The 15,139-nt window shown below is 46.0% G+C and overlaps 1 protein-coding gene across 1 annotated transcript in view; it reads right to left on the bottom strand.

Annotated features, from left to right (window-relative positions):
- SLCO3A1 (solute carrier organic anion transporter family member 3A1) overlaps positions 1-15,139 on the bottom strand; it is a 130,059-nt gene that overhangs the window by 102,187 nt on the left and 12,733 nt on the right. The window contains exon 2 of the mRNA XM_030955178.1: positions 4,481-4,946. Within this exon, the coding sequence (XP_030811038.1) occupies positions 4,481-4,946 (466 nt within the window). The remainder of the gene's footprint in view (positions 1-4,480; positions 4,947-15,139) is intronic.

Genomic DNA, 15,139 nt, shown 5'->3' with positions numbered 1-15,139 from the left:
CTGAATGGGTCTCACAATCTGGCAGGGCTCCTTCCAACATCAATATCAATTTCCTCCATCAACTGGAGACAGAATAATAGCAACTTCCTCTGTTTAATACAGCCCTTAATTGTCCCAGATCAAATCCTGGCTCCCAGAGGCTATTCATTCTGCTCTGTAGGTAACTGCATCCCAGACAAGATGCAAGAACTTTTATCAGCAAATGTTAAATGCAGCAGGAAGGCCAGAAGGTGTGTCTCAGGCTGCTAAAAACATTAACCAACAACATCAGTGCACTGGCTCTAATGGATCTCACAAAGCACTGCTGGGAGCAGCACAGGCACCCCAGTGACCAAAAAACACCTGCAAGCTTATCTGAGAGGCAGCAAATCCATACAACCACTGTCAGATCAGGGCTTTTTTCCCCTCTTTGTATCAGCTCTGATCTCCCTCCTAATGACAAAGTCCTCACTGATTTCAAGAGAACTCAGCAAGACTGAGCAGGAAAAGAACTAAAAAAGGAAATGCCAAGTGAGTCATTAGTGGGTGGAGAAAAGAAGTGTAGAGTAAGTAGTCTTTACTCCTTTAAAATAAACAGTGCCACAAATTGAAGGAATCCTTTGACACCAGTGAAGATGGAGCAGTAACAAGCCCTGCATAGTCTGTAGGAATGATGAATTCCTCCACTCAAAAGGAGTTACTTACGCCAGATGCCAATAAACAAACAGGTAAAATTAATCTGTTAGTTTGGAAACCACTAGATGGGAGTTCCAATACTAAATACAAACTCAGACTCAGAAGCAAGCAAACCAGCACTGAACCAGAATATTTTCCCCAATTTCAAACTTCTAAGAAAATTCCTTTACTTTTTTCCATCTTCTGGCTGCTACTGCCAGCATTATGAGTCAGATGCTGAAAACAGGAGTAGAGTTTCCTCCTGACCAGCAACCTGTTCCAGTGAAAGGTGTCCCTACCCATGGCAGGGGTAGCAGCTGGATGATCTCTGAGGTCCCTTCCAACCCAAACTGTTCTATGATTAACCAGAGCAGGCGTGGTGCCATGATCTTTCTAACCCTGCTACAGCTCAAATGTGTTTCTTTTGGAACATACTTCAGTGTGTACTTTCACACACTCACCTCTTTGGTTCACTTTGCCCTGGGTTACCAAAACAGCCCCTTTTTCCTAGGCCTGGTTACTACAGCAACAGAATCTTTTGGAGTTTGGTAGCAACACATCGCAGGCAGCAAAAAAAAAAAAATTAAATCTGCCATTAGTGCAAGAAACATGAAGCTGCAAGTCAGCAGCCCATGAAGAGAAATATTCCTGTAGTATCTCACCCCTGCCTCTCTAATTAAGAAACTCTAAGAATCCCCACCTCCTTAGCAGAGCACAAGCCTGAGCAACCCCTGACTTCAAAGGATGCTCAGCAGAGGTGCACTGCCCACAACCTCCTGTGTGCCTGTCACTGCAGAGAAACCACAGGAGAAATCTGATGGGCTTCACAGCCACCAGAATATTACACTCCACAGATGCTATTAGTTCCACTAATGATTAAAGCCAAAGCACCACTTTAAACTCCATATGGTATCACATCTGCATTCCTCTGCATACACATGAGTACTAACACACAAAAAAGAAGGTTTGGGGGGGTTTCTTGGGGTTTGGACTTTTTTTTAAATAACCAGAGAAGCTGTCTTGTATTGTTATTTCACTGCAAAGTGACTGTATTAGATGTTATATTGTTACCCCACTTAACTTTGATACAACTCAGAAGGAGGAAAAAAAACCCTCTTGGTGCACACAGTTATTTCTATCTAACTCACTGCCTTGGGACAGGAGGATTTTTATTGCAGAGGTGAACAATGACTAGTGCTTAGCTGTCAGGTTGAGAGACTGCTTCTAACCCTCAGCTACAGTCCAGCCCAATGCAGCACACCCACACTCAACATAAGCAATACACTAAGGACAGCACAAACTGGTCAATCTGATCATTTCTCAGCAGCAGCCAGTCATTCTACAAAGTTCAGCCAGACTATTATCACTGTTATTAATTAGTTCCTATTCTAAGAGAATGATCTATGCCAGATTTGCCCCTAATTTCAACTAAGGGAACTTTCCCAAAAACATTTCATCTGGTCACACACAGCCCCCACTGAGTGAGTGTGCTATTATGAGAAAGCGAAGTGATATAAATATAGCACAGTGACAGTATCCACTCTGCAGTTATTTCCTCTGTGAAACAGAGCAGAATGAAGCGGGTAAGCTGCTCAGCCAGCTTTCTTCTAAGGCCACTGAAAACTGCATTGATGACATCAACAAAAATAATCAGTTACAGACAAATCTGAGCAAATAATTCTCAAACAACATTTAAACCGAGCAATCTGACTCCCTCTCAAGTATCCACCAATGTAAGATGACACTTCCACTTGTTTCTTCTCCATTTATATTCATTCATGGAATAGATTTTTTTCCTGGTAGCTTTTATTTTCACTAGCAAAATTGATTGCAAGTTAATAGATGAATTAATCATCCAGTATCTGAAACCCTACTAGTGATGGATAGGCTAGGACAGGGCAGAAATTAAACTTCCTTGCTTGTTGAGTGTTGCATACACAGGCACTCCTCTGTAATCCACAATTCAGAGGTAGAAATTCAGGTTATGATTTCACCAGCTAAAGCCAGAAAGCAAACAACCCCAAAATGCTTGGGGTTTTGTGGTGAGTTTTTTATTGGTGCGCCTTTTGTTCTTTGTTTGTTTTTAAACTCCACATGTAGTAACAAATACGGTTAGACAACACCCTTATCTCTGCAGAAAAAATAAAAAAGCAGCACATAGTAAGCAGAAATAATTTTCTGGAAGCATTTTCCCAGCTACAGTTGAACTGCCAACTTTAAACACGTTATTTTAGCATACAAGATGAATGTAGCTCAGGAAGAAGAAGAATCACTCTTCCTAATCCTCCTCTCATGCACCCTCCTCCAGCCTGTTCTCAAGATATGAAGCATTGCTTAAAAAATGCCCACGGAACAGACTGAAAGAAGTTGCTGCTCCTCCATATAGTTATTTATAATAGATAATCTTAGAATCACTCTTAATTCCAGCTCATCATTTATGGTGTTGGCACAGTTGCTCCAGTGAATTCAGTCTCATTATTCACCTTTGGGTTGTACATTATCTTGTATTTTACACATCATTCTTCTTTGTCCAGTGGATCCCTCACAAACACTTACAGAACCAAGTGAGGATGAGTAATGACCCAAGGACAAAGCTAAATGCTGAAATACTATGATTTTATGGCCAGCTACAGAAAAGCAGGGACATGTTTTGAATACACAGACGAAGCTCTAAGTGAAGCAGCAATACATCCATGAATGCCACGCTATGCAGTGACCTTCCACCAGGCTGCTGCACCAGCCAGGACATTAAAAAGCACTCTGAAAGTCAGCAGGACTGCTCAGCTCTGCTGTCAGGCCACACTCAGCTTGGAAACTTGATAAAAATGTCTTTGGGAAAAAAACCCAAAGGGGAACAGGATCACCCATTCAGCTGAAAGTCACACCAAGGTGGGGATGATGGGACAAGCGCACACGCTTGGTAATCAGGATTATGCTAACAATGGCAGCACACACTCCACTGGTTTATTCCATTGGAGCTGCTCATCTAGTGACAAGTCCTGCAGAAAGAGGAATGTGCCAAGCTGGTATATTTTTTCAAAGAAAACTTTGCCAACAACATCCTCTTTAAACCTGCTGGGAGGGGGAACTATTGCTGAAACCCATAAGCACTTTACCCCAATAACTGAGATGCTTCACTGGGGAATCAAAGGCAAATTTCACAGCATAACCATATGAAAGAATTTTGCAACATGATCACCAGCACCATGAGTTCTACTTCAGGCTCACTGCATCTCAAAATAGACCTCACCAGTTTCCACATCCCATTCCGTTACAGGGATCACATTATCAAGGGTCCTGCCACAGCATCCTGGGTCACAGCACCTACTCTGTAACTGGCACTTCCTTGCTAAAATGTGACAGTGGTAGTGACAACATGTGTGTCCTCTCAGTCTCCTCAGACTGCAGTGATCACTCAGATGCTTTGGAACAGGATGAGAACTAGGGTATCATGTGGGGGGGAAAAAAACCAAAATAAAAAAGTCAACCATCATCACACATACCACTTGAAAATTCTTCAGCTAAAACCGAGCCCTGAGCCATCAATATAAGAACTTCAAGCAATCTGGGCAAACACAAGAGAAGGGATGAGCATCTGCCCAATCATCACAGCTGTCAACCTTTACCATGCTACAATATAAGCAAGCACTACTGTGCTTCCCTGCTGCTTGATGGAGACACCCATGCCAAGTTACTTTCACAAGCACAGCAGCACATGGAGAAGAGGCCTTGAGGCATCCCTTCCACTGGCATCAAACAGGCAACAAGAGCCAGATGCCAGCCCACAAGGAAAGCCTTCCAGGAGAAGAAGTTCAGAGAGCCTTACCTATGTACAGGGAGGAATCTTTCCGCCTCACGTGGTCATCGATGTAGGAAACTCCCAGGGGCTGGACAGGGGTAGCACCAATGCCCAGGAGGACCTGTGCCCCGATGAGCAGCAAGTACATCATGTTGGTAGCAGTCCTATTCCTGCAGATAAGGTCCGGGTCTGGTCCCTCATCGCTGGTGGACCCGTTGACAGCACACACATCCCTCCCTTCCGCTCCCCAGCGGATTTCCCCCGACTCGTATTCGTACTGGTGGGTGAGAAATTCAGGCAAGGCAGAAAGGAGGGCACCCAAGGCCATGACTATCCCTCCACATCCTATCAAGCGTGGCCGGTGTCCTCGGGCCCCGAAGTAGCTGACGAAGAGGATGAGGGCCAGGTTGCCAATCTCGAAGCTGCTGGCAATGACGCCCACGTCGGCGCTCTGGAGGTTGAACCGCCGCTCCAAGGTGGTTAAAACACTCACCTACAACAGAGAAATCCAGAGAGAATTACATTCCATGCCTTCCATTCTCCCCATATGTACTGCTGAAATGCAAATTTCCTTGACTTTTTCCTGGAGGTGAAACCATACCCATCAAGGACATCCAAATCACAGTACAGTAGCTCCAAGCATGACCCGACTGTTCAAACACAGCCACGCCAGAAGGTCCTAATACCAAGTGACACTTCACAGCCTGCCACCTGTCTGAGCACATGTCACTTCCGAATTCCTGCGCCCATCAGTGTGTATTTTGGATGCCTGCAGACACCCTTGATTCCATGGTTCTGTCTCTGGGCTCCCTTTCTGTTTGAAGGCACAACCTTCACGGTGCACTGTCCCACGGAACCAAGGCACAAACCACACTGAGCTTCACACCCTGCCAGGCACCCAACCTTTCCCAGTTAGGGAACAGCAGAAAACCCTGCAGGTTCTTTGCCTGCACACCAGCACAAGGCTATTGAGCCACTCAGAGACAGTGATGTACAAACAGGCAGTTTAGCTGGCATTGAATGCTTTTACTCAAGTATATAAATAAAATGCTGATCAAAGGGTTTAAACTGCTTGTGGATTAGTTAATGAGTGGGATTGTCACAGAGTATTTTTGAGAAGACAGGCCAATTAAGGTTTACATAGAAGATTTAAATCCACCATGAAGAAGGGATGATTTAACAAATTGTGGGTATTTAACACTAGGAAGAGAGAAGCATATGAATAGTCTTCAAATATTTAACATTGCTGCAAAAAGGAATGACCTGTTCTTTGAATTCAAAATGGATGGGACAAGAAGTGACAAGTTTAAACTGCAGCAGAGATGATTCAGGTTAGATACAAGGTGGGGAGAAACCAGATTTTACTGCTAGGGATTGTGAGGCACTGAAATATGTTGCCTGGAAAGGCTGCAGAGGTCTTTAACAGAACACAGGTCAGGAAAGACACAGGTATGACTGATCTTGCCATGGGGCAGGAAAATGAACAAGATCATCTCTGGAGAGCTCTTCCAATCTTGATTACAATGGTGCAGTGAAACACAATGTGGATTTCCTGCAACAGTCAAGCCCTGATGAGAGCATGAAGGATGAACCATTAAGTACCCCACTTGCTGTCAGCTCTGCTCAATGGAGAAAACAGAGTATTCTCATGTCTACAGCAGTGTCCCTCTTCTACAGTAAAAAAACAACAAAAGAAATCTTGAATGTGCCACAGAAATGCCAGAAACTTTTACCTTGAATAAGAAACTATCTAGTTTTTTGGTCTGCAAAAGATGAAGGTATTTAAGGTTGTCCTAAAAGAGGCAGGTTTCTCTATTCCAAAAAAAAAATGCGATAAAGACCTCAGAGCAGAAGGTAGCCCCTGGATAGAATAAAAATAGCCTCCCACTGGAGGCACTGAAAATCTTTGCTGATAAACCTCACGAAGCAGGAGCCTGCCTGACCGACTTTAAAGTATTCTGACAGCAGTTCTTCTCGGGGGCAGTTTGCCTCTGCCAGGGTACACCAGGGCACAGTTGGACAAAGACAGCCCCATTGGCAACAAAATGGAAAATGGAAACAACCCACTTCTGCTGCTTTGCATAAGCAAAAGCTCCCAAACCTGACTGTGATGTCCAAATCAGATGTCCAAAACTGGGCTGTGTTAATGTTTTCTGAAAATCCAGCCCTCTTCTCCTAGAGGCAGCTCTCATTTTATACTACCACCAGCGTAATTCTCCCTGACCAAAGAGCTGGGGAAGGGAAGGAGAAAGAAACCTAAAAATCAAATCCTATGAATAAAGGCAGTGCAAGAGCAGTAATTCCTCCCATGCCAAAGCCAGGTGTGTGTGTCAGTGGAGAGGAGATCACCACGCTGCCTGCAGCACCAGGTGCAGGTCCCTGTTGGGATGAAACAGCCCCGTGACTCACGAGGGACAAGGGTGTCCTCTGTGAGAGGGCACAGCACAGCCTGTCCCTGCTCCAGTGGCCTTGGCAGTGCTGGAGCTCACATTCTAAGGGACACTGCTGCTCCCAGCCCTCTCTCTGTGGGAGCTGAGCAGGTGAGCACAGACACTGCTATAAAACATCACGCTGGTGTTTCCAGAGCAAGGCGTGCCAAGGAGGGGGGACAGACAACATTCCATAGCCACAGGCAGATCCATCAGGCACCCATGGCAGAGAGAAGCATGGAATGGTTTGGATTGCAATGACCTTAAAGACCATCTCTAGTTCCAAACCTTCCACCGTGGAAAAGGATTTATCATCCATGGTTTTATTGCAAGGTGTGGTCTAACAGGGCTGGTGCTGGGGTCCCATGAACACCAATTCTGACAGACTGGGGGATATCTCCAAGATCAGTATATAGCTCTGAGCATGCAAAATTACATCTGTGGTGCTCATTTCTGAGCTGTACCTAGATGGCAAACTCATGATTACTCATTACAGCTGTGTAAACTGAGGTAGAGAGCCAACTACTAATGAGACAAGTGCAGTCAACAAAATTAATTTCCGATGGAATAATTTAGGCTGGAAGACTGAAAGCCAATGGAAGTGATTTCCCAAGGCCAACTGGTATTAACTAGTTTTGGAAGCATCCCGTATTTCAGCCTGGCTGCCTCATTTTAGGCTTTTATCGTACATACATACAAGTGGCTAAAAAGCAGGATGGTGTTTAGACACATGTGAGTGCCAGATGTCAAAAGGGTCAGATTTTTGACAGCTGGATTTCAGATACAGAAAACTGCACCATTTCCACATGCAATTCACAGTGACAGAGACAGTAAACTGGTGACAAACCTGGGAACTAAAACCAGAGTCCCAATTCTCATTCCACTCTTATTTCTGCGGGACTTCAGCCATTCTTTTCCTTTTTGCAAACACTAACCCACTCACAGCAAGTAAAAAGAGCCCCACCATCCCCTAATGCTTTCCTGCTTTACTTTGGGGGAAAGACTGAAACAAAAGCAGGAGGAGGACAACAACACAGGGCAAATTCCAACTCTCTTGATAAAAGCTGGCAGTTCTCCTTATTCCTCTGGCCAGACCACACTGCATTTCCCAGTCTGCTCCTTCTGGCTGTAGCACTGCTACCCAGTGCTACCAGCTCTGCCTTTGCTAAGTGGGTTATGCTGAAAGGGGGTATGGTGAAAGAACAAATCCATCACACCAGCCTTGAGCATCCAGAAGAAAATAGCATCCAAGTACAAAATGCTGAGACCAGCATCAGCAGAGTAGCTTCCAAAACTGACAGCCACAGTGAGAGGGAAAAAAAAATCCCAAAATAAAAATAGGGCTGGGAAATAAACTGTCAACATGCAGATTCTTAGCCAGAGAACAACAGGAACACAACTGCATTTTATCCAGGGTGGCTGCAGCCTGGACAGCACAGCCCAAACTCTTACTGTGACATTGGCTGTGACCTTACAAAGACCAACTACAAAACCAGCAATAGCATAGCACAGATGTTACCTGCATTTATGCAAAATAAACCCCTGCCCATGGCTGAAATCATCTCCCCACCCTCCGTGCTCCACTTTTATGGGACTTGCTGTATGTAAGGTTTAACCTGACTAAACTTGTCATTTCTGTGTGGGATGTTCCCAGTGCCCTTGTAACTGTGGGATAAAAACACTGTCTCGCCTGTATTTTTTTTCACAATCCTGTTCCCCAGCAGACCAGCCATCACCACTCACAGACACTAACTCTGTTTATCCAGAGTTACATAAAATGTTGTAAAAGACACCACAGGTCCCTGTAAAATACTGATGCCATGTGGAAAGGCTGTGAGGATTATAAAAAGTCCCTGTGAGCTGATGCCAGGTCAATGACTCCAGAGCACAGCCCACGTGGATGCTGTCTGAGAGCAGGGATGTGGGCCATGGGATGGTGCAGCCTCACAGCAGCTCAGGTGGACAACCTCCTGCTCAAACACAGCAGGGAAGCACCAGGAGCCCACAGCTGTGAGGCTGCTGCTTCCTGACTCCTGTCAACTCACACAGCTGTTCAGGCAGGGATGGGAAGAATCGAATAAGAGGGTATTTGGTTTAAAAAAGCTTCTTCCAGGAAGCAAAGACAGCACCCAGCAAAACTCATGCAGACAAGGTAGAGCAGATGATGAAGCCTGAGCCCAAGAAGGCACTGGTGTGAAACCACCCACAGGAACAGACAGGTCCAGAGCAGGCACGAGGACAGAGGCAGGGCCAGTGCTCTATCCACGGCACATGGAACTGCAGCTTCCCATGGCAGTGTGCCTGCCTGCCACCCTTATCTCACATCTGTGCACATCTGTGCTCACATCTGTCCCTCAGCAGGTCACAGGAGCTCTGACCAGCCACTCCTTTAACTGCAGCACTGGACTCAGCCTTCTGTTGTGCCAGCTTTGCTGCCCCTTGCATGACTCTCATTTCACGTACCCCAGACATCTCCCACCCTGTTTTTGACAGCAGCTCCACTGAGATGCAGCTCTGAGACAGATCAGCTGTGTGGCTGCTGTCACTCCACAGGTTCCTGCTCCTCCAGACTGGGTCTACACCAGAACAGCCAACTGGACCACTGAAAACTACACCAGTTTGGCACCTGCGCACCTTGCTCATGCAGAGAGCAGGCTGGGCGTCCAGAAAAGACCATGTAACCCAGCATTGTGGCTTTCTGTGATCACACTGCAACATGCAGGAACGAGAAGTGATTAAAACTTGTAGCATGCTTGCAGTGTCTCCTCTTACTGAGCCACAGCAGGCTGCACACACACATTTGGATCGGATGACTGACATCAAACAGGCCTGGGCTGAAGGGGCCTCCTAACACCACTCTAAAACACTCTTCAATGATTGAAAAAGGAAAATGTCTCATGTAACACACACAGTGATAAATGACCCACATCAAAAAAAAAAAAAAAAAAAAGAAATAATCAATCACCACCTTAAAATTTTCCAGCCAAAGCAATTTGTATTGCAACTTTTGTAACTAAATCCAGGGAAGCTTATGCCATGCCATTCTGGACTTATTTCAGTAATACATGCTCACATTCATCATCCCTGTCTGTCCCAAATCTACAGACCTCGGCCTTTCTGAACCAAAGTAAATTTGTTTTCTCTATAGGCTGTTTATTTTATATTAGTGCTCAGCAAAAATACAATCCACAGACCTGCTTCACCCTATTGGCCCACTTTATCACTAAGAAATGAAGTGAAGGCTGGGAGCACCATTATGGAGGCAGAGCCACAGTACATTGAAAATGAATATCATATTGTTCGTCTCTCCAATGATCAAGTCATTCACCCACAGAGTCTCCAGTTAAGTTCATTGTATTAATAATACTGGGTTATATATAGAAAACACATTGACTTTATGCCTGAAGGGCTTTTTCAAAAGGCTTCTTTTTAATGTAAAATACATTTTCTCAGTTATGTGGTAAGAGATTGGACTTGAAGAGACATGTCTGCAGTGCTACAGGGTGTAAAATAATTGCCTGGCAACTACGTTCCCAAAGGAAAACAAATGCAGTCTCCATTACAGAGCTGGGAAACACAGGGTTCCTTGCACAGCCAAAGGGACCATGCCAGAAGTGCCACTCCTTCCAGGTGCCTCCACCCACCTCTTCAGGTGTCACCTCATCCTCTCTTCCAGCAGCTGTGCAGGATGGGGCAGATGTGATCCCATCACTGGGAGACTCTGAACAGCTCTCCTCCTGTAGAGCTGGTCCCCAGAGCCTGGCCACCCTTCCTCCCACAGCCACCAGGTTCAGGCTTCAAAGCCCAAGGGAATGATGCTGATCCTCTGCTCTGACATCTTCCTGCTCCACAGTTCCAGCACTGAGATGGATCACTTGTGGTTGAGCCAAGCTTTTAAAAAGGCAGCCACGTCCTTGGCATTTTGCACACTCCTTCCCCATTGGATGGTTGGGAGGAGAGCAATAACATTAATATCCTTTGCCCAAACCCAGGCAACAGCTCTTCTTGCTGCTCCTCACCCCACCAAAGTAGTGAGGGCATCAAGACCACCTGTTTCAGGCTGCTGATCACTTGTTTGAACAACTTTCCTGGTCCATCAAAGTCAGTCAAAACTTAAAATACATTTTCACTGCAGATGCCAACACCTGTGCTGGCTTTGGGCACACGAACATAAGGGAAAGCAAAAAAAGGTGATGATATGGACACACCCAAGGTGGCTCTGCTCAAGGTGTAGAAATCATCTCTGCATAGAAATCTGCATTCACATGATAGGGATAATAGATGCCACAGCTGAACCCCTGCTGAAAGTAGGGTGTTATTAGCTTGGCTCTTGCTGCATGTGCCTGTGCTGTTTCTAGGCCAGCACTCAAAAAATCTGCAAGTTACTGTACTGGTGCCATGAGGAGTTTGCAGATTGGATCTGTGCCTCACTGGTGTGAAAAATTCATTTTATATTCTAGTGACCAGCTCTGAGGTTACTGACACAGTCCAAATTCATCACACGTTCAAGGTCAGGATTTTCAGGGCCTGAGAAGAGAGAGGGCATTGCACCATGCAGCAGGAGAAACAGCACATCACACTCCTAGCTGAGGCAAGGCACACATTTTTGGCAACCTTCTCTCTGGCATCAAGCAGGAAACTTTCCTGTCATCTCCTGTAGCCCACTGTGCATCCCCTCATCACATTTCAGCAGCCACAGCATCCTGTGCCCCTGGCCCTTGGCCAACACACAGGGCACAAAACAAGTGTACCTGGGCACCTTTTGCAGGGTTTCACAGCTGTGCCACCAAAGAGAGCAAAGCACCCATGGAATATCCTGTTTTGGTCAGAAGCTGATATATCAGTGCAAAACCACAATTTGTTCCAAAATAGCTTAAACCAGAAAAAAGCCACGTGCCTCTCAAAGGTAAATACGCACTTTCCACTACTCTAAGTGAAACTGGGATCCAAACATGCTGTATAAAAACCTCACCCCTAACCCAGGCACCCACTGCAGCAAGCAGCAAGGCAGGCAGGGCTGTCAATACCTCCCTCATCTGCTTCCTGCAGATCCTGCATGGGACACAATGGGCTGACCCCCTTTCCCAGCTCCCCGAGGAAGGGAAGGTGCAGTGCCCCATTTACAGCACTGTGAACAAAAAGATCACTGGGGTGTTGTTTGCAGCTACCCCCTCACACTCTTGGTGGAAATTCAGCCTGAGCCACCACGAGCTCAAAGCAGACCCAGGTACAGACCCAGGCCACACGGAACTGCCTAAGCAGAACTTGAAAGGCTTTTTCTGTTGCTCTGAAACACATGCACACCACAGCCAAAATCTAGTTTTTTAACCTTTTAAAGCCCCAACCTACAGTGATATTATAATCATAACCACTGACTTAGTGTCCACACAAGCTCTCTGCCTCCAAGTCTGCTGCTCAACACTGACCTCACTGAGTGAAAGCAGGCGGTATTTTAGTCCCTGACAAGGTATCTACATAAAATCACCCAGTGCCAGAATCCATTTTTAGCACAAACTTTCCTTGAGTAGCACACTTCCAACAAAGCCAGTAGGTATTTGAATCCTTACTTATTTTTAAATGTTATGTCATCTTCACTGGCAGCCAAGTAACACATCATAAACATGCAAAGAGGCACAAACCTCAACCCTGTAGCTGCATTTCTGCATGCTTTAAAAACTGTAGCACAGAACAGCGCTGCTGGCACATTTCAGACCTGGAGGATGAAGAATTCCATGTGGAATAAATGCACAGCAGCAGGGGCTGGTGAGCAGGGGCAGCCAATCTCTCTGTCAGAGTAAACAGCCAGGGGAAAGCTGCTGGAACATCTTTGACACATTCAGAGATGGATCTTTATTTTTTTTTTCTCCATGGGCAGCAAGTAGGTGTAGAAAGCCAGATGAAGAGGAATTCAAAGTGTAAAATTTAAATGGAGGTTCCTGCAGCACTCCTGGCCCCACATACAGAACTGGCAGCAAGATTCATACATGGGTCTGGAACTCTGCAAACTGATCACCATCATGCTGGGTTCCAGCTGAGAGAAGGAGATGAAATTCATGTCACTGGAAGATTCTTTACAGGAAAAACCCCTTCCTATATAGCATCCCATGTACTACCAGTGGAGAGGCACAATCCCAAGCTGTCACACTGCAACCCCCTCCCTTCCCCACCTCCACAACTGAATGCAGGTTTGCTTGTTCATCCCATAAAACACTTCCTAACACAACACCTCCCTGCAGAGAAGGCTTCCTACTATAACACAGAAACCGTAATGCCAGCCTGCCCAGGAAACCTGCCACGTGAAGGGCTTCATGTTAGCTTAATTTATGATAAATTATGAGCTGAACTCAGGGCTAAGGGTGCACCTGAGTTGTGCCACGGTGCAGATGAAGAAGCAAGGCCTGTGGAGCTGGCTGCTGAAGCATTCCCAGCTGCCAGGCATGAACCAGGGCAGAAGTGACACGGGCAGGACACTCTGAGGCAGCATTCATAAAAGCTTTGAAGGAAGCTGAATTCGGTTTTCACGGTTGGAGGACAGCAGTGATTATATAAAGGCTGTATACTGGGAGAGGAGCTTTTCTGACAAGTCCTACGACTTTTCTCCTCTTCTCCTCTGGCTCTACTGATATCTCTCCTACTCTACTCCCTACCAACAGAAAGGAAGTCTGGCTGCAGCAAATGGGAACTCGGCTTAGGGAGAAGTTTGAGGCTTTTCCCATCAACCAGTGCATCAAATGCTTTAACTTAGTAAACCTTGGGACAGAGGAAGCCATTTAAAAGGGAAACAACAAAATGGCCACATTGTAACGTGCCATTCCACAGCACTTGTGGACAACTCATACAAGAAATACCGAATCACACACTTCTGCACGTGGAATTGAGGTCTCTCTAGCACCTAACCAGCAACACCCCAAGCTTGCCCCAGAGCCACATGTGCTGCTTGCTTACCCCCAGCTCACACCCTGCAGCCCACACAAGCACTGTCCCTGTCATCCTGCTTGTTTGCTAGGTAACACCCTCCTCCCAAGCTGCTCACAAGGCACTCATCTCTCCTTTCACCTTGTCTCTGTGCAGTGCCAAGGGTACAAACAGGAGCCATGTGCTCCCCACTAAAGGGAGAGGCAGGCTGGGAGGTGAGCAAGGAGGGCCATGGTGTAAGGAGGCGAGTCACAGCTTGAAGGCGATCTTAAATCTATGTACAGCAGGATCACCAGAGCCTGAGAAACTTTAATGAGCACACACAAGGAAAACAGAAGTTCCCACTTCTTCTATTTACCTATCAGAGTCTGACATGAGCCAAAGCACAGCAGGAGAGGGGTTCCCATGGAGGACCACAGCTCCTAGGGACATGGCAAATTCTGGGAGGAACCCATCATTCAGGGACTAGAGAGTGGGAATGGTTTTGCATTCAACACAAGGCAGACACATCCACTAATGGTTACAGCAGCCAACATGAGTGCTCTTTCTTCTCTGCTTGAATTTTTCCAACCTGGGTTCTCTCAACCTCCACAGCCATTTCAAATCCCAATGTTTTCATCTCCTTCCAGTTCTTCGCTCATCCTTTGCAGACAGCTTCTACATGAAGTTAATTCTCTTTATGCTCAGCTTCTCCCCGGTTCCTGCCTCCCCAAGGTACTAATTACAATGCAGTTTATTAGCCAGGCACATAACACTTAGACTCTAATTTTGCCCTGCTTTAGAGAAAGCTAGACACCACTGAGACAGTCCACTGCAGTCAGTAACAGGGAAGGATATTTTTCAAAAGCACTTCAGTGGCTTTGGAACAAGAGTCCCGTTTTCAAAGAGACACTTGGAGTAAGTCACTTCTGTCAATGACAGTATGGCTCAGAAAACATCCTTGAAAATAATACCCTCAGGCTCTTTTAAAATCCATCACTTACCAAAGATTGAGTAAAGCAGCCCCAAGCAGTCTTTTCCAGTGAAGCCTCAAAGAGCAAAAGGCGAAACATTTCAGCCCTGACATTTCAGGCAGGCGTGAAGGAAACAGGAGTACCATTCAGCAACGAGGCTGCATCATCACAGGTAGGACAGCACAAAATTACTACCCCATTAATTAATTTAGTTCAGCCTGTTATGACAACTGCTAGAGATCTGGTTCAGGGCACAAGCACAGGGCACTCTTTCATCCCAGTTACCATCACTGGAGCAGCTCAGTGCCCATCATCCTACACCACAAGATGACCACAGAACCTGACAATAACACAGTTAGCACATTTACTGATTGAGAGAGAAAGCCCAA

Source organism: Camarhynchus parvulus, chromosome 10 (assembly GCF_901933205.1).
Source record: "Camarhynchus parvulus chromosome 10, STF_HiC, whole genome shotgun sequence".
NCBI classification, from domain to species: Eukaryota; Metazoa; Chordata; class Aves; order Passeriformes; family Thraupidae; genus Camarhynchus; species Camarhynchus parvulus.
This window is presented reverse-complemented; position numbering and strand designations above follow the sequence as displayed.